The 26,557-nt window shown below is 40.3% G+C and overlaps 1 protein-coding gene and 1 long non-coding RNA gene across 10 annotated transcripts in view; one reads left to right on the top strand and one right to left on the bottom strand.

Moving 5' to 3' along the window:
- Positions 1-22,599, bottom strand: part of slmapa (sarcolemma associated protein a) — a 64,704-nt gene extending 42,105 nt beyond the window's left edge. For 8 of the 9 annotated variants that reach the window (XM_020657505.3, XM_020657503.3, XM_020657506.3 and 5 more), the window contains exon 1: positions 21,039-22,599. In XM_020657505.3, coding sequence (XP_020513161.1) covers positions 21,039-21,236 — 198 coding nt within the window. In that variant the 5' untranslated portion in view covers positions 21,237-22,599. The remainder of the gene's footprint in view (positions 1-21,038) is intronic. The other variant, XM_020657504.3, reaches the window with a different exon arrangement.
- LOC136179260 (uncharacterized) lies at positions 22,599-24,465 on the top strand. The gene is made up of 2 exons (XR_010666439.1): positions 22,599-22,840; positions 24,251-24,465. It is a non-coding gene; the product is annotated as an uncharacterized lncRNA (long non-coding RNA).
- Positions 24,466-26,557: the final 2,092 nt, after the last annotated feature.

Genomic DNA, 26,557 nt, shown 5'->3' with positions numbered 1-26,557 from the left:
CATAAACTTTACACGACTCAGGAGAGGCTTTTCTAGGCTCTCTTTAAAAGTACTTAAAAAAAAAAAAAAATCAACAATAACTGAGATTTTCGGACTGCATGAGTTAACCAGGAGAAATCGACTCTGTTCATATAGAAATTGATCCGCAGTAGATAAAGCAGTGAAATGTTTCAATGTTTTTGTCCTCCATTCACATCAATTCAAAACACTTTAATCACGTTGTCAGTACTTAAAGCTATTTCATTCATAACATGGTTAGACTGTATCCATAACAACCCTGAGACACACAGCTCGAGTCCTCGATAACGACCAAAAATTCACAACAGTCAAATAAAGCAAACAGCACGAATCACATCAGCTCTGTTTTCCTCACAGCATCATTCAGAAAACACACAAACGCTCGAATCGGGAAACACACTCAAAGACATAAAAAAAATGAAGTGAAGACACACAAATTGCACAAGCACACACAAGACAAAGATGAAAGGCTGATGTTCGAAAACAAACCCACACATCCACGATAAGGTATGAATTACACTCTCACACACACACACAGCGATCTGATCTGGATGCCTGAAGCCTGTCTGTCTCTCTGTCTGTGTGTCGTTCCCGGAGTTTCATTCATCAGCTCTCAGCCATGACTGAAAACCACTGACGATCTACCCCAGAGAGAGAGAGAGAGAGAGAGAGAGAGAGAGAGAGAGAGAGAGAGAGAGAGAGAGAGAGAGAGAGAGAGAGAGAGAGAGAGAGAGAGAGACTCATTGGCCTCACTGTCAATCCGACTGCAGTGAAATGCCACAGATTCACAGATCATGGTAGCTATAAACACACACACACCAAATGGACAATTACCTCCTGTCCCCATGGTAACCTGTAGACAGGGAGGGAGGGACCTAACTATAGAGCTTTCCCCCAGCAACAACACAAACACACACACACAATGCGTCATATACATCGCATATGGTTCTCACACAGCTAGTTATACCAAGTGCAGTTCACACAAACACACACACACACACACACACACAAAGCATGACATCATTGTCCTGTGAGCAGCAGGGCGAAGCCCAGACAAAATGCCTTTTGTCTTCAACACATGGGTCAACATTTTTGCAGCCATTTTAAATTGTTAAAAATCAAAACATAAACTTTACTAATTTACTAATAGGTAAATCTGTGCATCCCTCATTCCCTCCAAGGAACAAGATCTGCTGTTTTTGCCTGACACCACTTGGAAAACTAACAGGTGAGATCTCCTGTGATGTAATGCTTTACGGCTGATAACATTTAACCAGAGGCAGCATGCCGCTGCAGGGACATAAATAAGAGAGACGACAGGGAGTGCAGTACTCTGTTTACCTGAGGATGGAGGACAGCAAAATGGACTGCAAGATTTTTTGAGTGACGTAAACGTGTAGAGGATTTGTCCAACTCTGCACATCAATGAAGAAAACCGGAACCCTTGTTCTATTAAGTCAGGTTAGATTTAAATATTGGAGAGAGAAATGAAAAGAAATATGTCATAATAAGCTCAAGTTATAGCATGAGACATCGCACCTGAGTCAGTGCATTTACTGGAGGGACATAGCTGCAGACTTGTATCTCTAACTCTCTCTCTCTCTTGCACATGCTTGCTACATACATTGCTTGCAATGTGCAATAGAAAATGGATAAAAGAGAAGTCAGGAAATAAACTTGGGGGGCTGTAATCAAACGTGGGCGACCCGTCCGAGTATCGTTTATGTGTGGGAAACACTGCGATTCATCATTATATCCGATTAACTGAAAAATAAAATAATAAATCTGAATAAGTTAAGTTCAGGATTTCATCTTTTAGCTTCATCCTTCAAAATGTTTTAATGTCTTTTTTATCCCGTTTTCAACTTATGCTTGACCAATTAACCTCAGTTCCAATTACCGTCTTTTATATCTTAAACGCCACCATTTTGATGATGGTATTATAGACGTTTTTATACATTCTCAGTCTCCTGTTGTTACCTGATGAACTCCTGTATTTACGTATTTAATGCCGCTCACAGTGTTTGTTGTTTCTATTGCCTGATTCTATGTGCCTGTGTTCTATGTGGTTGTTTTTTTTTTTTTCTCATAGTTGTTCTCACCTGGCTGCGAAACAAATTTTCCCTCAGGGACAATAAAGTAAAGTTGAAAGTTGATGAGGAGTCATGAAGAAGTGAAGCAGTGATTCAAATTAGCAGAAAAATCTGTCCACAGTGACGGCCATTTTTTCCTTTCAATTTTGATATTTGGCCCCAGCAAAATGATCAGTGCATCACAATCAGGACGATATATATTGACCTACTGATATTTTGATTTACGCCTACATGTAGAACATTTTTTATGACGGTAACAATATTTCTAAAAACCAGGGCCCGTCAACTTTTCACAGCGACGTCGGCAAGATGGTGAGTTGGCAATTCAAACAAACGCACTTACATGAAATGAACCATTAAGTGTAAAACTGAAGAGAAACAAAGACAGCTGTCCTTTAAGTAGCTGGTACATTGTTGCATGTACTGTCCAATAAAACCTGGCTGTGGTTATGAGATTATAAAACAGACCTTCTACAGACACAGCATGTCCGTCTCCTCATTTCTCATACCTCACATTCAGACGACAGGAAAACATCTGAGGAGTTTCCCCGAGTCTTTCTGTTGCTTCGGATCTCAGTCTGCGTAAGATCTCCCAGAACCAGCTGAACCTGACAGATCAAACAGGAAGTCCCCTTTAAATTCTACAAACACACACCGTGTGCTGTTTATGCCGCCGCATAACAGTTGCTTCATCATTTCCTCATTTCACAGAGTTACAGTGACGGCTGAAAATGATCTCTGAGGCGACGGCGTCCTCCAGTCATTCTCTCACTTAGCAGTCATCCCAGCTGGCTATCTATGAAGCGCCATAACACTTAGAGTCCACCAGAAGAACAGACAGTGCTGAGAAAACGCCGAAGAATAAATGAATAAATCTTCATTAGCTAATTTCAAGTCTCAGACTGATGTTGTTCATACTGAGAACAGTGAGACATAAGACAACAGGATATTGTTAATAAAGAAAATGTGGGAATTCATTGTACTAAAAAGAATACCCAATGAACAAACCAAGGTTTTAAGAACTAGGCCGGTAACAAAGGTTGAATAAATATAACTATTGAATATGGGAATGAAATGTGTGAACTGAACAATTAGACTTTACATAATGAGAAATTCAGACTGAATTTCTGGATTCTTATTCAGACTGCCATTTCAAGCCTTCAATCTGACTATGGTGGAGGCGTAGGACAAAGTGACCCCCCTCTGTACCGTCTTCAGAGGTAGTCACAGAGGCGAGACCGTTTCAGCTGAGCCAGTGGTGGAAGCACAGCGCTGTGTGTGTGTGTGTGTGTGTGTGTGTGTGTGTGTGTGTGTGTGTGTGTGTGTGTGTGTGTGTGTGTGTGTGTGTGTGTGTGTGTGTGTGTGTGTGTGTGTGTGTGTGTGTGTGTATCCACAGGCTGGGACACCAATATTCCACCATAGCAGAACAAATCTGACTTTACAAAGACGTGATGAAGACGGAGCTTCACTACAGTGTGTTGAGGAATCGCAATCCAAAGCATAAAAAAACAAAAACTACAGATCTTGAGTCATGTTTTTAACCCAAAGCTGCTGCAAGTGATCCCATTGATGATCAACATTCATAACATTTTCTGAAACCAAAAATGATTTCTTAAAGCACAAAATATCACACAAATGCCAACCTATTAAAACAATCTGCATATGTTGCCTGATTTTCACTGCCACAAATCATTCCTGCAACATTTCCACCCACCAACAGACCCAGTTAAACACTGCCTCCCTTTATCCCTCCCTGTCCTCCATTTCTCTCGCTCTCTCTCCTCCCTCGTTACTATCAGCTTAACGAATACCATGTAATTGTGTTTGGACTTTAATTTCTCCCCCCCAAACAGTGAAAACCATCAGCTGGCAGCCAACACGACAACCACTTAACAAGTCAGCAGGCCGGCACATGATACCAGTTTGGATGGACAGGACACAGACATCCACACACATGATAATAGACAGATAGTAGATGATGTCGTCAGGTGACTGATAAACTCTAGGCATGTATTCATCCAGTCTCAAGTCTCATATTTAAAGTTTGACAACACAAAATATTTTAAACTCCAGAGAGTAAAATGAGTTTAATAACCTAATGTTGCTGCACTGAAACTAAATTGAAAGGATGAAAAGGTAAATGCATGAAGGAGTTAATGGATCCATTCATAACAAGTAAATCATTTATGATTGCTGACAAAAGGTTTTATAACTTATTTAAATCACCGTCCTGTGGTACGAAGGCAGATCTGTCTTTGAGGCAACAACTTTGAATGTTTTGTTCTCCATCATTTTGGTCTTGAGATCCATATTTAAATATAAACATAAAATGACAAGATGTCTGATGTCCATGCTAAATCTCTGCAAAGTTTATATAGATACACCGAGGTTTGAGTAATCCCCAGACGTGGTTTCCTGCTGCTCTGAACGAGACTTTACGAGAACTTGGCAAGACTTGGCCGGTTCTGCAGACGTATCGGAGTAAAATTTGAAGGACACGCCCAACAGGACGCTCACTCCAATTTACCTGCGACTGCACACAGAGCCGGCCAATCGGAGGAGAGTGGTCATGTGAGGAGGAGGGGCCTTAAAGAGACAGCAGCTGAGTCGTTTCCTGCAGAGTCTGAAGTGAGGGTTTTTATCGACACCAGTATGACATAAATAAGGAGTTTTATGAGCTACGCATCTTACAGCTCGACTCAACAGACGTTCCAGACTGATGTAAATCATGGTAAGAGTGATAAAAGATCTCGTTTCAACTTGAGAGTAATATTAGAAGATTTTAAAACCAGGATGTTTGAGACTTAGCTGAGCTTGTATAACAGCTTGGGCTCAGTGGTAAAGCAGGTTTTCTTTAAATGGTTTGACCCCAAGCTCCTCCAGGAAACATGTTGTAAAGTCTTTAGGAAAGAACTCCAAATTTCTCCCCTAGACAAAATTATATTTACAGGATTCTGTCAAAAAAATGCTTATTTGTTTACATTTTCAAGTTTAAATTAAAGTTTCTCAATGAGCTATACGTTTTTTTACAAAATACTTTTTAAGCCTTCACAGCACAGACTCAGCAAAGAGCTTAAACACTTCACCTATCATCCATATTTCATCATTTGACTAAAATGTTGTCTCAAGTTTTTCTGAAATCACTCGCTCCCTTCTGGGAAGTTTAACAGGTCACAACAGCAGCTCTACTATATTTAGAAAATTCCAGCCAGGATATCATAATATATTTAAACCAAACATCTGCCAGACTGAGAATGGTAGGCCGGTCAGGACAGATTTCATACTCCATTTCACAACTTACTCCTGAACTACCAGGGCCAACCAGAAAAATGAAAACACAGAATAACATTCACTAATCTATCTCAGTCATGGTGGTTGTTGTTGTTGTTGCTGTGTTTGTCTCTATTCGTCTTCCTGCATCCCCCTCTATCCCACTTTCCAAGCCCGGCACAGTTTCTGCAGACTGCTGTTCATCATGAGTCTAGTTCTGCCTCTTAAAGGAACTTTGTTCTTGCTACTGTAACTTCGCTGAGTGTTGCTCAGTGCTCATGATGGATTAACGTTGGGTATTTGTAATATAACAAAGAGTAAGGTTTTAACCTGCTCATTTTGTAAAGTGTCTTGAGATAACATTTGTTATGAAATGGCGCTCTACAAATAAAGATTGACTGATTGATATAACAACAAATTTAACCGAAAAAAAATCAAAAATGTTTTGTGTTCATGGAGTAACATTACTTTGCATTGATTGATTTTGCAAAAAAGATAAAACCACAGCGACACATGCGCTGTACACGTTTCCCTACAGAATTTTACAACTTTTAACACTAAAATATCTATAAATCAATAAAAATGGAGTTAACCTTTGTTATATATTTATTGTTGTTGAGTACTTATATCACCTCAAATATTTCCAACAGTCATCAAGTCCTTCATTTTGTAGTTGAAATGTCCCAAGTATTTCATGGAGGTCGCCATGACAGACATGTCATATTTATGGTTGCCAAGGAAACACCGTTGTAACGTCAAAGACCGCTACATAAGTAAGCGTGAGCTGCTACGGAAGCTGCTGTACTGTTTAAGTCAGCTCAGAGCTTGTTTTCATCTGGAATGGGGGTAGAAGCAGAGAGAATCACTCCCATGATTCCCCACCAGCCTTGACGTCATCTTTTGTTATCGTTTTGATTGTGTGTGGAATTAACATACTGTTACATTTGAAATTGCCTGATGAATTATAGACATTTTACATTTTGATCATGCAATCAAAGTAAATCGTATTGGTTAACATGTTCCTTAATAAAAATATCAAGCCATCCAAACCATGGGAGCATAAAGCGACGCAAACTAAGGATGTGAAAATGATTGATACCTCATTGTTTTTTTAACGACTTATAGCATCAGAGAGTATTTAAACTTTTAAAAAGCAACTACAGATCTTCACTTGGCCGTTGGCTGTAGTCTTTGCGGTGTGTTCAAGTGCAACTTTTTAGCCAAGACAAAAGGCGCCCTGAGGCGTTGTGAGGCAACTCCACACTCAGCCTTTGTCGCCACTAGTTCTTGGCTGTGTGCTTGGTGCGTCAGGGCCTTAAGCCTCAGCAGACAAGTGGACAGTCAAATGTTTGACAAAAAGGACGCGTGTTACTAAATGTATTAAGAGGCTCTTTTGTGTTGCTTTGTGTCAAAGCATCGCCACAGGACTGGAACGGAGGCGTGAGATTTTCCCCACACTTAATGAATGAATCAGTCATGCTGAAGGCGGCGAGTCATGACTGGTACGATAAACCTGTTACATTAACAGCGTGATGAGCAGAGAGACGAGGGGCATACTGGGACTTTAGAGGCTAGAGAGTGAAACGGAGAAAAAAAAAAAAAAGACGTCAGAGGTGAATGGATGTTGAATTTCACACATGCGATCTCTCACATTGTCTGTATATATAATACATAATCTGAAGTCACACTATAGATCTCCGTCCTGAAAGAGATCACAAGTTTGCTGTTAAAACTAGGTTTTTAAAGCCATCTTGCATTTTTTCTAATTCTGCTTTTCCCACACGTAGTTCCCCACTCTCTCATCCAATTAATTACTTATTCTATCCAATCTGGCCTATGTAAATAAAGGAAATAAGGCCCAAAAATAATACATTTAACTAGCGACCAATGCAATAACCTATAACATCATTTTTTGTCATCATAACCAAACCGATTACTAGCACTAGTTCAAGATGAGTAGCTCCTACCTAACTGTATTGTACTTTGATCCGGAAACAAGTTCAAATTAGAGCCCGACCGATTAATCGGGCAACCGATAATATCAGCCGATGATAGTGTATCGATATCGGCTTATCTCTGATATGCACTGATATATTACTGGATTTATTCATCTGTAAAATAACATTTCTATTTGAGTTGCATTGTGTTACACTAGCAGTTCTCTTTCTGGCTGTCACCAGCAGAGGGCGCTACATGGATCACAACAATCATAATCATCACTCTCCAGAGTGAGGAGCTGTGATGCACGTACATGCGCCATTACTTTCCAGCAGAGTGACCATCTTGTCTTCATTATGAACCTCTTCCACACGTGTTTGACAACTGCATTTGAGGGATCAATGCGATAAATGTGTATATCTATCTCTAAAAATCAAACATACATCAAAGAAATATATCGGCTGATTTTATCGATATCCGATTTTTGTCTTTCTAATATTGATATTGGTATCGGCCCCCAAAAAATCCCACATCGGCCGGGCCCTAGCAGTGCTCACGGGATATTCCACAATGAACACTTGGGCCGAGCTAGAGCAAAAGGTTCTGTGTCGCATGCAGAGAAGGATCACCTGGTATGTCATCCTGTTCAGCCCTGCATGTAGTGAGAGCAGATTTCTGAAGTCCTCAAAGTTTACTTGGAGGCTTTTAAACAAAGTGCCGGTGTATAAAACTGGCTGAGCATTTAAAAGTGTTTGTAAGAGGCAATGGATGATGCGTGTGTGTGCTTGTCCTGGTGTGTGTCAGTGCAGTGAGCCAGACGTCTGAAGCCTGGACTCCTGCCACCATTTCCAAAAGAGGCTGTTTGCTGCTGCTGGTGAACAGAAAGATTGTTTAATTAGTCAGCATGTGAGCATATTCCTGCAGCCCAGTGTGTGTGTGTGATTCCCTGAAAGGTGAGTGTTGGTGTGCGTGAGTTCGGGCTGCAGATTTCATCCTATTTTCAGCAGCCTATTTTCAGCTCGCTCACTTTAGTGGTCCAAATGAAGACAGGAGGGAAGAGAGAGAGAGAGAGAGAGCGTGCATGGCAGAATCTCCAGACATCTATTATCATGTCAGACGACAAATCCCAAAAACACCATTCAAATAACCAGCACATTTTTGAGTGTTGGAGCTGAAATTTAAGATTTAAATTAATCTAGAAGCCAAAATTGCCATTTGATTAATTTGTTGACATCCAAAAAGACTGTCAGAAACCAGAGAGAGAGAGAAAGGGGGGGAGGGGGGGGGGGGGACGACACACGAAACGTCTGACTTAAACCATGACCGCCCACATGGAAGGACTTAATCCTCTGTACATGTCACATACACCAACCACCAGCGCTCCAAAATATTATTATTTTTAAGTGACATTTTGAAGCTTCAGCTGGTTAAGGGCCTGAGTCCACAGACAGCTCATTTTGCACCAACAGCGCCCACAACCTTTTCTCTCCGGGGCTTACTGTTGCTAGGTTACGAAAGTTAACTTCTGCTCCCCTGAGTAATGTCTGTTAGGTGTGTTTTAGATTAGATAGCTCCGTGTGCTTAATAGTTGCTTTAATTCAAGGAAATATCCCCAACTAACCATGGAGACAAAGTAAAGGAGTCGTGTCCTGACATCAGCAGCAGCTCTACACTTTTGAAAAGAGGAGTCAGACTAGTGTCTCCTCTGCCATTGTTGTTGACAAAGCTGACATCAGAAGTCCTGCCACTTCTTGATTTTGATTAGTCGATGAGGGAGAAGTGATGCTAATGACAATGCACTGTTCCAAAAGTTGAACTATTTTCAACTGAGAGCACATAATTCATCTTCTTGCTGATGGTGTTGTTTTCTTCTGTAGGTCATGTGAGGCACCGACATTTAAGACTGTTTCATAATCAACTAAAAACTCCTTACACAAGCTTTAAGAAAATTAATTAATATCTATTTCTGAGTTGAAGTACCATGGAGCTTACATTCAGCATTTTCTTTTTGGTGTGGTTTTATTTAAAATTATTCTCAAACATGAGACTGTGGTCATGAAGCATCCCGTCCAGTTCTCATGTTGAGCTGCTTAGGAAGAAAATCTTTGATCCACATGAACTTGATGAACTCTTTATACCGTTATAGACATTTAATAGAAACAATCCTGATGCCAACAAGATCAATCAATTACTAAGTACAGCGCAGCGTCATTTCAGTCGTAAACACTTCATAATTATTAAATGGCGCGTATGACTGTAAGTGCTCTTACAGTTTAATACTTGTGCTTTACTCTCTGTCGTTCAAAGAAAGGAGGAAATGTAAACAAAAGATGTAATTAAGGTGTAACTATTTGCACCATATGGAGGCGTTATTGGCTCTAATTTAATCCCTCAGCCTGAATGTATGAGCCACGTGTCTGGGTTTAGCATCATGTGTTCCTGGTGTTGTTTACGGCGAGCTCATGGAGGTCGTTGGTGTAAACAGAATCCTCGCTCTCCTCTGAGGAAGTGTTGAAAACCTGAAGACTCAGGACCAGTTGCTTCACCAGACAGTAGGACGAACGAGCTCACCTGTCGACTGGAGTTTATTCTCGCTAACGCAAACTGCTAACACTTTGCTTTCCTTGCATTGTTTCAGGATTAAAAACCGTGTCAGCTGTGGTTGGTATTTTAATCTTCCCGGAGGATCACAGCATGCTTTGCCTGTTTAAGCTGCCAACAAGGTATATGTAGAAAACAGAGCTCCAAATAATGTCTGGTGTACAATCGAGTGATGTAATCGACATGTGAAGAGTAGGCAGACTTTAACACCCCTGCACACTCTGAAAATAAACGCTTCCAACATCGTTTATAAAGAAGTTATGAAGCATGCCGCTGGCTCAGGATATTGTAGTATCAACTTCTAGATAGTAAGATAGAAACAGAAACTATAGGTAAAACGTTTCATCTGAAAGTAACCACCAAGTAAGAAATCTGCACTTTAATACACATTGTGTAAAAAAAAAACAAAAACAAAAAAACAGGTTTGTTCCTCTTCTAATTCTTTCTCTTTGTACCTAGTTGAACACTAAAGCTCTACCCTGAATATTAGCCTCGTCCTGTTTCGATCTTGAGACAGGTATTGAGGTCAATTAAGGAAATGTTTAATTGATTAATATCAGCTTATTGAGCTGTATTTAGCCTAGTCTTATACTTTGTTTAACCTCAGCAGTCGGGTAAGCTTAGTGCAGCAATCGCCCATTCTCCAAGTAACAGCAGAACACATTATGAGACTGTGTAGTATTTAGAGCACTAATTTGATTTAACACGGCTTTCTGCAAACGCCAGCTGACGGGACAAACAGCCGTCTACCTATTGCTGGTTATTTTTTTACCGTTGTTGATTCTGATACAAAAGTTTGACTAACAAGTTGTTGATTGCTGGAGATGTTTGATAGATATGAGCGAATAATAGATTCTCAATTCAATCGGGACCCCAAGAATCGAAATCGGATCGAATCGTGAGACACCCAAAGAATCCCAGTCTGCACAATAGGCATGGAAGTTCTCCCTTTTGTCCGTTATAGGGTAAAAACTCCTGTTATTTCCAGGAGGAGCTGCATGTGTGAACGCAAAGAGCCTCATTTTTCACTTGGATATCACCCAGAGTTTCTCCTGCCAGACCCCTAATATTTTTTCCACAACAAGTCCGAGTGCTCTGGGTTGCTGACCCCATGTATGGAAGATGTAGTCTTTCAAGCAGGCGGCCCGGGTTCAAATCCGACCTGTTGCTCCTTTCCTGCATGTCATTCCCATCTCTCTGTTTCCGACTCTATTCAGTGACCTGTTTCTCAAATAAAAAGGGCACAAAAAGCCCAAAAATAAATCTTCAAAAAATAAAAAAGTCAGAGTGAGCTGATGTGAGAACTGACAGGACATTATCCGGAGAATTCCCCTCGAGCCAATAGGAGGGGGGAGTGCCGTTTATATCCTGTGACTGTGCATAAAGTGAATGCATGAGACCACTACGATCTCTGTGCACATAATCAAAATGCTACATTTTGTTTTTGGTTCTCCAGTATGTTCTTCTCCACTCATACATATACACACACATATACATACATATACACACACATATATATATATATATATATATATATATATATATAGAGTGATTGTGTTAAACTACACGTTGATATAAAGACAAACATTCTCATTAAAGCGTCGTATATCAGGCTTAGTTTCTTTGTCCGCTCCCCCCTTTCGTCTGACAGGGAGAGTCTCTCGCTGAGAAACCAAGAATCAGAATCGGAGACAGTCTGATATTTTCCACTGTCTTTTCTTTAGCTCCATCATGGTGTCCTGCTCTGGATCCTCTCACTGAGCCCACGCATGCACAACGCCAGAGGAGAGATTGCCAGGGTAGTCTTTCCTGCCAACAGCGTCTCATTCCCACTCACTCTCGTTCACACTCAGATTTTTAGAGAGTCACAGAGCTGAGCGTGTGCATCAGCGTTCCTGTGCTGTGTTGGTATTCAGATTGAAGCCATGCATTAACGTGCCGTGATACTGATATCAAAACAACAGCTCTGCTCTGATGTCAACAGTGCTCTTCACCTAATGCTGGGTGTACTTACTAATCTCTAGTTGTGTTTACCCAAAACCAACTGCCGTACCAGCACATGCCAAGACAAGGTGAGAGGATGCTGAATGCTGCAGTACAGGAAGCCTGTTCTGACTTATCGACGGGCTAATCTCTGATCACAGATCAGGCATTAAAAGTCAGACTTTAAAGTCAAAATGTGATACTTTCATCCATCCATTCATTAACTTCCGCTTCTCCGAGCTCAGGTCGCCGTGGTAGCAGGCGCAGTAAGTCAACCCAAAAATTGGGACTGAATAAATTACAAAAATACATAAACAGCCATGTTACACAGATTGCCATGTAGTCCTGCAGCTCTGAAGTCCATTAATTAATTCTCAGTGAGTGACAGTGAGCGCTGACTTTCTGTTAGGGGGCGCCTGAAGTCACACAGTAACACTAAAAGGTTTGGGGAGCGGAGAGTCTGTTCCCTTTTCATGGCAAGTCTGACTCCACCTGAGGCCTACAGCAAGCCAATGACTCACCTACAGCAGGGTGTGTGTGTGTGTGTGTGTGTGTGTGTGTGTGTGCGCATGTGTTTGTTATCATTATAACTCAACAACTAGACTGGCAATAATTTAATCTTTCACCCAGCACAAACAACAACTGATGTGCACTTGTGTGATTAAAAACATTCTGGAAAATTAACATTTGTTGTTCCGAGATTGTAAAACAGAGGTCTGACAGCTGCACAAATCGTCGTTCGAGTTCCCAAATCTCCTAAATCAACAGCAGCCGATTATATCCATGCAACTAGATAAACACGGCTGTAAGGTTCAGGATCGCACGCCGCGAAAAGAAATCGCTGGGGAGGATTTTTTTTTTTTTTAAAAGCCAACATTAGTCTGATTCTGGTAAAAGATAGGAAGCACTAGACGTTTTTGCATTTTAAACAACATTTAACCTAATTTAATTTATCCTGATGAGACTGTAATAGGATATTACTGGGCTGACATGCATTCCTAATTTCACTCATCTCCTTTAAAGTGGAATTTAAACATTTGTGGTTTCGATTTGATTGAACTTTATTGTGAGACATGGTCTGAAGTTTTTCTTGCATCACAGCGGCTCCATTTGCGACATAAAAATTAAAGACAATATACAAAGATAGTCTGAGCTTGTTAAAAAGTGGGATCCTGTATCTCCTGTTTGATGGTAATAGTTCATATTCTGAGTGTTCACAGCGTGGTTAGGGTCAGCAAGCCTTAACATGCTTTAATCGTAAGCTGAAACATTACTTTCAGTGATTTCAAAGCAGGCCGATGTTCTTAACAACATTTTTTGACAATGAACAACATTAGACCTGTTTAACAAAAAACACTACATTTATAAAATGAGCAGGTTTGTTTTCACCAGGCAGCAGAGATTCCTTCTGTGGACTCGAGGACAAGCTCCTACTTGCTGACTGGTATTTACACCTGTTTAAACTATGAGGCATCGAGTTGATAAGACTATAAACCATCCATTCATACTTTAATTCAAGCCTGGGTTTCCCCCCCGCATTCCTTTCACAACTCAACTACAAATCCTCCGCAGAGGGCTGACCAGACACGACAATGGCCTGCAGAGAGGCGTTGCAGATCCTCATGTGAGGTATTGCATCGGGCATCCAAGCCTCCAGCGGGAAACAAGCAGAACAAGAGGAGACAAATTTAGCTCACACATTATATCACACATAGCTGCAGCACTGATGCACCAGTATGTACACACGCCAGTAGACTATGCAGGTATGAGGAATCCACCAGACAATCAGGCATTTTAACCTCATCAGAATCAGATGCTAAAATGCTAGCATCTCTTCAAACACATACGAGAAATCTTCATTTTCTTGTAACATTAAAGCCTAGCTGTAGCTTGGGTACCTTAAAAAATACTTGTTACAAAATAGTGTCCCGTTTCTGCTAATTTCCTATTCAGTTAAACAGAAATTTAAATTTACGTTAAACCTACTCGTCTAAAGATAACACTCGTCTAAAAATAACACTCAGAAAGAAGCCAAAGTTAGCACAGTTTATTCAAAATGGTCTGCAGGTAAATTGTGTAATTTGGTTTGCCAAATGTGGCTACTGTTAGCAGTGTCCTCCCTGCAGCTTAACGTCCACATTGCTCCGGTCGATATGCCAGTTAAAGCTGACAAAACCTACAAATAATTATACCTTAATTTTCTGGATCAAAATACTGCCGAACGGCGCTACAGCCCCTGCTAGTGGCGGGCAGTTGGGTTGCACTTTGAGCGTAACATTTGACCGGCATTGAAGGCCAAAACATAAATTATTTGTTTTACCAACTAGTCATTCTTGTATTGACTAGTGAGGGGGATGACGATTAACCTTTAAGTCCACTTCACACACACATTTCTTGTGTCTGTATAACCCAATGAGGTTCTGGGTGTTTTCACACATACAAAAAAAACCTCAAAAGTCTACACATTTTTTCACGGTGAGCCGCATGTGTGAACAAAACAGAAGATTTTTTTTTCACTCCAACTTTACCCAGAATTTTTTTATTTAGTTTAGATTTTTTTTAGTTCAGTGGAGCAACAAGTTGGGGTGATGGCATTGATATCAGGCGACCAGCTAGAGAACTGGGCCAGTCGTCTCGCAAGTGGTGAAGCTGCGACATCCTCTTCCGCCTGCAAGTATGTTCTTTACAACTCACACGTAAAGGCAAAAAACTGCCATTTAGTTTCATTTCTAGGAGTGCATCAGTGAAAAAGATTAGATTGAGATATGTCACAGCTATGTCCTCCAGAGGGATGAACCCGGTCTGATCCTGTCAGCTGGCACATGTTGAAGTTCAGAGCATACACTAAATGGATTAATCAAAGATGAGGTAGATCTAAATGATGCAGCTGGTTTACAGATATCTCCACTGAGCCTAAATCTGGTCTGATTTGTTACGTATCTTGGGGAACACAGGCGCAACAGACTGATTAGATGACCGACCGGCTGTTTAAAGTTACTGATTGGATTACCAGTTAGTGCAATAACAGTTACTGAAAGCTACTTACCAGTATATAGCTGCCCTGTCTCAAGTATAAAGAGTTAAAGTTGTTTTCACAACAGACATTTTATTAAGGTCCCAGTGAAGCAATATGCAGAACACTGTGGCCTTAAATCAGATAAACCTACACTTTATCTGCGTTCTAAAATACACCTGTTGGTTTCTTCAATATTAGGACTAAAGCATTTTTTCCCAGTCCAGCATATTTATTTTTAAATGCTTTGCATTGGAACGGCTGACTGTTTACTCACTGCTCTGTATGCATGTCTTTCTGCTCAACAAAAAAAAACACTCATCACTGCCTCTCCCTGATCTCAGAGGGAAAAGGGCGGGAAAAATATCTCAGCCTACATGAGTGCTAAACAACATAAACAATGATGGGGATGTTAATACTGCTGTGACCAGATTCTCCATATCAAGGCAGAGTCTATCCTCTATAGGCATTTTATTATATCCAGAGAAAAAAAAAGGTCCAGAGTATGCAGGTTACCTTGTTCAAACATTTTCACATCTGTGCATATTTCATCCCATAGCAACCAAACACACCAAAAGCATTTCAGAAAGGGTTTCCCTGGTTAACAAAACTCACACACTGTGTTCAGCAGATCTAACAAATCATCGGAGCTGAGCAGATGCTGGTCTTGAACAGAGGTGGTTGATAGTGACAAGTAAAGTTAGATATAGTTTAATGAAGATATTTGTGTAGGAAAGCAGCCTTCTGGGCACCTTTAGTCACGCTAGTGTAAAGTATAACCCTTTTCACACATACAGAAATCTCCTGAAAAACTCCGGAGATTTGGCTATGTGTGAACGCAAACAGCTGCATCTTTCGCGCGGTCTTTACCCGGAGTTTATCCGGCCAGACCCCTAGTATATTTTCCGCAGAAAGTCTGAGTGAGCTGATGTCTGAACGCGACAGCATATACTCCGGAGATTTCAACTTGAGCCAATAGAAAGAGAATGACGTTTATATACAGTGACTGCCCGCGACCACTACGATCTCAGTGCACGTAATTAAACGGCTCCATTATGTTTTCTGTTCGTCAGTATGTTGTTCTCCTCTCTTTTGTGGATGTTGTCATTCCATTGGATTACACATAGCATTGATATAAAGGCAAATATTCTCATTATAACGTTGTGTAGCGGACTCTGTTGCTCCAGCCGCTACTTCCGCATTGTTTATTTACGTCACGTCTTACCTCAGGAAATCCCCCGACTCAAGCTGGTCACTGTTTTTTTTAGCACATTAATATGGAGCACTGATCTTTTGGCATTTTTTGGGGCGGAGCATCAACAAACATTTGGTAGCGGAACTTAAGCCAACTTCGGAAAGTTTTCTGCCATAAACCGTGGACTCTGAAAAACAACGGAGCTCCAAAATCTGCAGCATTTGAGCTCATTAGCCTGGTAATGCCGTCATTGTTTTGTTGTAGAACATGAACAAATGTCAGCAAGGTTTTCATGTGGTTGCTGTGGTATAAAATTTAGAAGAACTATAATGGGAAATATTTGTTTACAGTGTAGCCTTTTAGACCAAAGCTTACACAAGAAGAGGTAAGCTACTTAAATTGACAAAAGCACTAACACCTCCTCTGACCGTCTGAGAAGCTCTCAGATTAATCCTCTGAGTGGACCGAAGGCATTTGATTGGCTGGATCTCGGCTCCTTAAGCACATACGGTTCCCAAATTGTGGTCCCAGGACCTCCAGGGTTGAGAGAGGAGCAGCTGCGTCCGAGCAAACCTTCCCATGATGGATGCTTCTTAAATGAAAAAGAACACACTTTTTTTTTCTCTGAGAGCCCTTTAGATATTCATCCCACCAGCTGTGCTCATCTGTGTGTCGATTAGTTCATCCTTCCTTCACAGTAGCCATCGTCAAGATAACAGCCCCAGCAGGATGCCGGGACACCAGCAAGCTACAGTACACACACACACACACACACACACACACACACACACACACACACACACAACATATCATCTCAGTGCTAAAGGTCTTCGGCCTTAATCACATTTCAGTCTGGCTGCAAAACAATCACACTGACCAAACATAGAAGACATTATGTCATTATGTTGTGATCTTTCCAGGAGCTACAGCAGAGTCTAAGAAGTAACAAATGAACAAATTCTTGGTTGATGTAAAACAGCAGGTTTCACGTTCTGTCACTCAGAAGTGAGAGAGGGGGGCTTACAGTAGGAGTAGAACTTTACTGATTTACACAATGATAAGCATCAATAATAAAGCAATCTACTGGATCACTGAGTTGGCTGATTGGTTCATCAATCACAGGATGCAACCAATCACACCTGCCCTTCTCCAGTGCACACAAATCAAAAACAGACAAGATGGAGGTCAAAACTGCTCGCAGTTGAACATGTATCAATATCGGCAGTAAATTATATTTAACCTCCGAGTTCAACTTGTAAAGTGGTTCTCCAAATTCAGGTAGAAACAGAAAGCTTGCATCAGACTCTCTTTCAACATACTGCAGCAAAGTGAAACTGCCTGTAGTTTTTTTTCATCCTAACCTGCAGACTCGTGACCAACAGTCAGTGTTCATGCTGCCATTTAGAGGAACCTACAGTAATGAGGTGCTGGTTAGGCAAACAGGTCTGTGTGCTTAACTCCTCTCTGTGTGTCTGTGGGCGTGTATCTGCAACAAAGAGAAGCTGTCCTGTAACAGTTTCCATAACTATTTTATACCTACCGTTTCTATACCTAGAACTAATTCTGATAACTTGAATGCTGTTATGGGTGTTTCTGAGCATTGTTTTCTGTATCAGGGCTGCAAGATTTTGGACAAAAATAACATTGGAATATCTGTATTATGTGATATGTACTTCAGTATAAAAATAACACACATATATCGCATCGCGCATGATCACACGCTAAATATATTATTCTCTGCTCTGTGAATTTCAGTTTCCCCTTGCGAACAGTGTGACATCTACTGCTTTTGGACCGCAGGAGGACAAGCGGATGTGTGATGCATTGCACTGTATTGTGGGGCTGTTGACTTCAATCACAACACTCAGAGGCTCGTCAATAAACGTCTTGCGGTGTTGTTGACACAGGTCAAAGCACAACATTTCAATCATGGATGTGGATAGTATTCATGCATCGTTATCTCCACTTTATACAGAAAGCTAACAAGCTCTGTTGAGTGAGAAAAGAGAGTGTCAGTGCCTTGAAGAGCCCCCGACTTCCTCGTTCCTTGTCCGTCTATACCAGCGATAGGGATAGAAACTGGGCGTCGGGGTAAAAACAGCGCACCGCTCCAATAGGAAACAATACAATCAGGCTGATTTTGCTGCTTTATGTTCCGACAGTTAACCTATAAAAATGTCACTAATTTGGGCTTTAAATGTTTGCTTTCTTCAAACTAATCTAAACCCACCTCCAACTTCAACTTCAACAGGGAACTCTGACACGGGGATGAACAGGTGCAGTGTCAAAGATTTGTTATTCATATGTAATCGACTTTTTTTTTAGCATGTTCAAACGTTTCCCTAATCTGTATGGTTAGGTGTGTTAGTGAAACTTTTACAAACGAAAGCTCAGCCTCTTGTTCTGCCTTTGACACACACGAGACATCATATGTACTGCAGACACTGGTAACAGGAAGACACACGTTCAAAAGTTGCCTTAAATAACGGAACACCTGCCTCAATATTAGCTGCGCCAGTAGCCCTGTCGCGTGCACGTTGAGACGCAGGTGAAACACAGATTTTACTGACATAGCAACCAGTTCAGTAAGTGCCTCTATTCAAGGGTGATGTTTTTAATCAGACAGGCTTTTCTTGTAGATTAGTCGAACTTTGTGAGTTTTCTTTTGAATCAAGCAATGAAAAAGTCGTAGCATGACATGTTTGATTCATTTTTCTTTATGAGGCACACGGGGAGCTTAATCATGCACCCAAAATAACAAAGGTGCAGGGCAATAAAAACAACACAGTCAAATCGAATTGCCCTCTGGGATAAGGAAAAGTTGTCTAAGTCTAAGAGCCTGCATTTGTGCCATCATGCCAGAAAAATATTTGAATCATCACCACTTGGGTGTTGAGGGACTATTTTCGGTGTTTATCAAACTATTACACATACATAAATCACAATGACAATGCTTAAAGTACTTCTTGTGCACCATAATCTCTACATCATTATTATCAGGGTATTTTCATGATCTTAGCTGACAGTCGAGAGATGACAGGAGACGTCCAGTCAGACTTAAACCTGGTCTGTGAGGGGTTAAACCTACAGGGCACAGGGCACCTAGGCTAACCTAATCTTTATGTGAATGTGAGAATGGATTAATATGAGATGGTGATTACAAGACTTTGCAAAGTGTTTCAAATCTACCAAAAATGAAATTCTCTTATTAGGCTCAATAGAGTGAATATTAAGCACAGGTGAGTTCTCGTGTATAACTTTGTTAACTCAGAAATGCTGATTTTATGTTCACTTTATTGACTGTGCTACACTGGCCCTTTCCTGACGCTCGCTGGTGTTAATAAAAAAACACAAATGCCCCTTTGTTTAAACAACTACAATAGAATAAATAGCTGAATCAAAAGTGTCAATAAATCAGTGCATGTTAGTGTGTGCATGTAAGCAAGTCCGTGTGTGTGCGCGCATTTATCCCTGGAGAGAGGAAAGGATGACGCGACCGGTGTCATTATAAATAGCTTATGCTGTGGACACACACTCACTAACACACACTCACACACACACAGTATTTCAAAGTCCCTGCATGCTACATAGCCGGGTAATCCCGTGGCTGTCTCAGCCTGTTCAACCTGTTCTACAGACACGTCGAAGCTGCACAACAACAGATCAGAACAGATTTGATCCGTCCGCCTCAGGTCTCAGATTTGTGGATTTTTAAAGAAATTACAGGTTGTTTGCTCTGAGAGGGCTCAGGTCGGACTGCTCCTCGATTGAACTAAGGACACGACTCGACGAATGTGTGCTGTGATTTTTGTTTGCTCCAGAACTAAGTTGAAGAGCTCTCTGGAAAATGATCCCTCAAGCTAATGTTTGGGAGACTTCTAGCTCTGTTTTAGTCTTTCAAATCTTCCTAAAAGTCAAATGAATAACAAAAAAGGAAATCAGGCAAAATATAACAAAAGGTAATCCTTGTTAGAATGCATTAAAGAAACTGAAAAGAAAAACCTTCATTATCAATTGACTCAGAAATTAAACTGTGAAGCACATGGGTCAAACATTAGCTGATTTCAAACTCTAAATTGTATCCTGCTACTTTCTGTTCGATGATTTGATTTAGCCTGTTTAAACTGTCAAAAAAGCTGAACTTTAATTTGGGCTTTTAGTGTTCCCAAACATGACAACTTGGTATTTTCAGTTTTCTAGTATGGGAAATGAAATGATGCAGATGAAGGAAGCATGACTTATGAATGAGAGCACATACCAAAATAGGACATGATGTGAAAAATGTTCTTATCACAAAAGGAAACAAAAGGAAGCAATACAAAAGCTCACTAGAGGTGCAACCTTTAAAGCCTGTTTAAATTCTCAATTACAGGCAGGGTTTGCACTCAATTGGAAAATGGTTTTGTGACCATCAGGTTATTTTTGACAAGTGTGGGACATACATCTATAATAAATACAGACTTTATTTTCTTCAGATTTTGTCTACTTTTCTAGCATGAGGGGCGGCATCCGTGTCTTCCATAATCCCCCGAGTTTTTGAGACATTTCCTGTGCTCATTTGGGATTACCCTTCATGTAACGAGACGTGCCTTGAGGAAGTAACACTCCACAGTTTTGCTTTAACATGCTTGATGTGAACGCAACTGAATCTGTTCAGAGTTCACACTCAAGGGTTTTTCCCATGGGAGTTAATAAAGTGCATGTCTGTTTGCGGCAGCAGCGCTAGTTTAGTTCATGACGTTTTATCTGCTGGAGATATTCAGATGATGCTTTGCAACTCCTTAATATCGATTTATCATCAAAAAGGGAAAGATTTGTAGAAAAAAAAAGTTGGGACAATTCATGCCCAATGCATCTGAACTCCAGAGGAAGGTGATCCTGAGGGGGGAAAAAAAACATTATAAATAATTATGCCATCTTCTCTTACCTTGCCGGTCTTGTGATCGAACCAGACCAAGGCATGATTCCTGGACAACACCTTGCAGTCAAAGGTGGCATTGTTCTGCGCCGGACGACACCGAGCCACCGACCTGCCGATCTTGACTGGCTCATCCAGGTATACATGTCGCTCCTGGAATGGGTGCGAGTTTGGTCGGCAGGCGAACACGGCCAGCGCTGAAGGCATTGATTTTGGCTTTAGAGTATTACTCCAACCGGACACGAGGGAGAGGTTTTCTTGATCCAGAGTGGCAGTTTTCTGTTCCAATCCCCGGATGAATTGTCTAATATATCACTGGCCTATGTGCAGGCCTGAAATGTTAGTCCTCAAAGCGTCTAGGCACTAACTGATAAACATTGTCCACTGTCCACAGCCCAGGCTGCACCTCGTCCCCACTTTGATTCAACAAGACTCTCCTGCGTTTGAAAATAAAAAAACAAACCAACAGGTATAAAAAAGACACAACATTCCCTTTACTGTCCACCAAAGCTACATAACGACACTTAACTTCTGACAGCAGGCACTATGTACAGACCAGGGTGCCATGTGTCAAGACATACATGACTGAGTATAGCACTGACAGTCTGGCAAACAGCCTCCCACGTCCATCAAACTACTCCAGCACTGAAGCAGGCGAGGGAAGCCAGTCAGGCAGATATTCAGTCTCCAAAGATAGCCAGAGCTCAAGACAATAATTGGTATTACTTATCGAATTAGTTAACCCCTCCAGGAAACCATCTGATATCAACAGGGGGGAGCAGATAATCAAATTATTGCGCCCTTTCCTAGTCCTCTGAGGTGTTGTCCTGCAGCAAAGGAACAACAAACACCCCTGACAGGTTAACGCACCTTTAATATCTCTTTTTGTAAAGCATTTGTCATTTACATAATGTCATAGTCTGCCTGACATTGCTGCCCTGATGCAGGGGAACCTGAGCTAGCTGCTGCCCACCGTCACCACTCCCTCCAGAGCTCACCTGCTAACACCTAGCACGCAAACACCCCCCTGAGTTATTTAACATAAACAGCCAATTAATATTAGAAGACTAAAGCGATTCGGTTCCCTCTGGTTTTTTTTCTGAATTAGAGGGCTCCAAAACATTCAGCCCGGGATGAACAGGGGGATTAGCAGGTCGTCTTGTGCAACTCAAATGCTAATTGGCTAGCTCGCTAAAGCGCTAACTCTCGGCCAGCGTTGTCTGGCGTTGAACCAGCGATGCTAGGCTAGGCTAGTGAGTGTTGACAAACTTATCGCCCAGGTCTTCAAATGTTTCCCCCTCCGCCCACTCAATCGGTTCGCTTACCCAATGTAGGCGAAATGCCATCCCTGTCTCCTGGAGCAAATAAAAGCAGCCAAGCGAGCCTGTTTTTTTTTTTTAGCTACAGCGGAGAGCCCTGCGAGAGGACGTTAGCATGCTAACCGGCTAACTGACAGAAGCAGAGAAATCAGTTTCTGGACTGCGGGGTCCTCACGCATCACTCCAGCCCCCCATTTATCTCCTGGGGGGAAAATCTCTCGGTTAAAAAAAAAAAAAAAAAAAGACACGACTTGCGCAGTCGCCGTCTATCTCAGTTCAGGTGGCGTTTGCCGTGACGGGTTTAAGAGTTATAGCCGTCGCCTCCCCACAGTTTTGTGGAAGGAATCCAGAAGAAGTTGTCCTCCTCCGCAAGTCCCGGCCGCCATACTGTAACTAGAGAGCAGCAGACTAGGCGTGGTGCGTTCACTGACCGAGTCACATCGGCTCTAACACTTACCGCCGAACTCAGGAAAGCCAAGCACTCTGAAAAAGGTGATAACTTTCTTCTAGGCTAAAATAACTATATGGGTTGTTGTTTTTTTTTTTTACATATATATATATATTTGTGTAAGTCATAACTGTGGTTAGGTAAGGTAAAATTTGTATAATAATAAAAATACTGAAAAAAGTATTGGTGATATTGGTATTAAAGTTGGCATAAAAAATTAAATTGGTGTTATTAAATATCGGTAAAATTAGTAATACATTAGTTTTTTTTTTCCAAAATATTTTTATTGAAAAAAAAAATACAAAACGATACTTCCAATCACAGAAATACAATTTACCTTTTTCCTTTTTTTTTTTTTTAAATATATATGCATATGTACACACAGTCACATATACACATAAAAACAAAAAAAGCAAAACAAAAACACTCTGATAAGAATGTAGAAGAAAATAATTAAAATATATCAGTTTTTTTTTAATACAAAGTATTGGTAATATTGTTATTGAATGTGGCATCAAAATATTGTATAAAATTGGTATCAATATATTGTATGAAATAAGATCAATTTGAAATGAGATTGATATGAAAATATTGGTAATATTGGTTATACATTTGGTATAAAAATATTGCATAAAATTGGTATTGAAATTGGTATTTAAAAAGTGTATAAACTTGGTATGAATGTGTATAAAATTGGTATTATAGTATTGGTAGAATTGATAAAAAGGTAAACATGTATTTATAATCATTAGTATTATTATTGTATTCCTTGTTATTATGCTTTGGAAATATTATCACATTCATGCAGATAAAGCTCACTGAAAAAGACTGTAAAAAACATTTATATGTTTAAAAAAGCTAAGAAGAACAAGTTTGATTCAACGTGTAGTAGAGTTTTCAGGGTGTATCACAAAGTTTAATTTATTATAAGTAGTCATGACTACAGAACGTAAAACTTCGATACTGTTATAGTTTCAAATCCAACGATATTGATACATGATTTGATACCAAGGTGCCTAAATTTGATCTTCCAAGCAGACACCAAAAATTGAGTTATTTACATGTTTTTCATTATCAAAATATTGCTAGCCAACACCTGCATACTAGTTTAATGTCACAAATACGTTTTCAAATTAAATCTTAACAATATCATAGCAAGTTTATTTTATCGAGATCTGGAGAAGAAGGCCCAAATTAACTTGTTATCCAGCATTGTAGTCCTGTGATAACAAGAAAATAACCAAAATGTGGTCCAATATGAATATATGTACCTTAAGGACTTAGGTAGATTTTATATCACGAGACTATCACTTTGTATTTTTATCCAATTTCCTAAACCTGTTTAAGACCAACAACTTTTAGATAGCCTTAACTACATAATAATAATGTAATTTGCATGTACGGTTTTGATCACATAAAAAACATAGTTACATCATATGTGGTTTGATTTACAGACCTGGACAGCAGGACGGGGTGGAGACTGGTCAGGAGGAGATCAAATTCTGCTTGAGCCTCCAGAAAAGTCCCTGCTGTGTTGTGTTGAGCCGACAGCTGAGACCAAATCAATGCTGGATGAGACAGAAGAACAGGGGAGATAACACAATGTATCACTGCTGCTCATTTGGGTTTACTTCAGTCAGCATTTAATAAATCACATTTATAATTCATAGTGAATGTGTCAAGTTACTTTCCTGAAAAACATGTCCTCTACCTTTTTTTTTATAGCCATATAAAGTGAGTCCTGAAGCAAAGCTCATAAAGTCTGTGTCCCTTCTGCTTCAGCATTCTGTGTCAAAATAAGAATCAAATCAACTTTAAAGCGCATGAAAAACAAACTGGTACTTTTTGATACTATTGATGGTTAAAACAACAATATAAAACATAACTTTATATATATTTGTATATATCTTTAAAAACTCGAATAAGCAATTAAGACAATGTTCTTTTTTTAAAGATAATGGTATGGGACATTTTTGCTTTTTACTGAAAATGACAGAGACAGGAAATGCTGGGAAGAGAGAGTGGGTGACGACATGCAGCAAGGGGCCAGGGGTCAGATTTGAACCCATGACCGCTGCCACAGGGGCCTCCTAACCGGAAGGTTGGGATCTAACGGGTTCGATCCCCAGCTCCTACATGTCCAATGTGTCCTCAGCAAGACAGGTTGCTCCTGCTGCTTCAGCGGCGGTGTGTGAATGTTTATGAATGGGATTAGTTACTTGAAAAAAGATTTAAGAGCCCAACCGAGAGAAGACAGCAGTATGATGAAATATACAGGTGTTAAAAGAGACCAATTAGAATAACATATAACATAATAATTAGAAAACACATTGCCCTGCATCTGATGTTTTTAAGTCTAACAGTTAGAAGTTTCCCATTGTTGCTTCCCTTCATCATTTACTCTGAACTCAAGGCAACTCCAATGTCCCTGATGTTTTATGCAATATAATCAAATGTTAATGCAACACATTTCTTTCATACAGCAGGAGGTCCTCCTGGGGGTGTTGGCAGGTGTGAGAGGTTTGAGGATTGATGTAGGGATCACTTCAGGATCAGCCTGATTATCAGTCTGTTCCAAATATACCAGAGTGAAGGACGAGGCAAGGACTGAGCAGCAAACACACACAAGACAAAACATCTGAATCTGATTTACGGTCATGTTGTTTTCCACAAGCAAAGAATTTGTCTTATTGGTTTTGGTGCAAAAAAAAGGAACTATTTACCAATAATCTCCAATAACCTTCGACTCTATGCAGATGATACCGTTTTATATACATCCATTCCTGATATATCACAGATACAAACCTCTCTCAGGTCCGATTTCATCATTTTAAAAGATTGGCTTTTATCCAGTAAATTACTTCTCAATAAAACAAAGTCATATATAATGTTCTTTGGTACCAGTAGGAAACTCAAATCCACATCCGGCCACATGGTAATCACTTGTAAAGATGGCACTCATCTGCACATAGACGATAATTTTCCACATCTTGGTGTTCGACTTGATCTTGAACTCCCTTTCAGAATCACATTTCGATTGTGTCTGATGCAAAGTTAATTTTGGCTTCAGTGTTTTAAATTGATCATAGCTGTTTTACTCACAATGTTACTCACAAAATACAGATCAACACGAGGTGTAAGAAAACCCCATCAAACATAAACAACCGCAGATTGTTTGTGGATTCTTTTTGTGTCAGGATCGTGCTATGCAGGTTTACTGTAACGTGGCCCTGGTCCTGGTCTTGGTTAGAGATCCTCCATGGTCTCAGCAGGTCCCTGCAGTCGTGTCCATGCAGCCCCCCTGCAGAGCCGAGCGAGCAGGGGACCAGCTGTCACAGCGCAAACAGTCGGACTATTATTTAAGATTTAACAGCATCTTACTGAGTTCAGCTTCTTAGTTTGACATCACAGCGTGCTGTCATACAGAGACTGTGTGTCACAAACAAACACAACACTCAGATAGAAACTCAAATAGTACAAGAGTACTGGTTTAAAAAGAGTTAATGTGCTGTTTGCTATTAATACTTTCATTATTTTATTAAGCTCTATGTGAAGATCTTTCCTTCATTTGCAAACGTTAAAAGTAATAGATCAGCGATGAGGATTTTGTTCTCTTTAAAAGTTATCATGAATCATTAAATTGAACTAATCATGAAATTGTTTGTTGTATATCATCAAATCAAACACAAAGAGTCTTAGGAGTTTAAACTGTCCCGAACTGAAAAAAAGAAAATTACAATCTCATGTAAAATAGAGAATAA

Source organism: Labrus bergylta, chromosome 5, assembly GCF_963930695.1.
Source record: "Labrus bergylta chromosome 5, fLabBer1.1, whole genome shotgun sequence".
In the NCBI taxonomy this organism is placed as follows: domain Eukaryota; kingdom Metazoa; phylum Chordata; class Actinopteri; order Labriformes; family Labridae; genus Labrus; species Labrus bergylta.
Note: the sequence above shows the minus strand (reverse complement) of the source record. Positions and strands in the feature narration are given on the sequence as shown.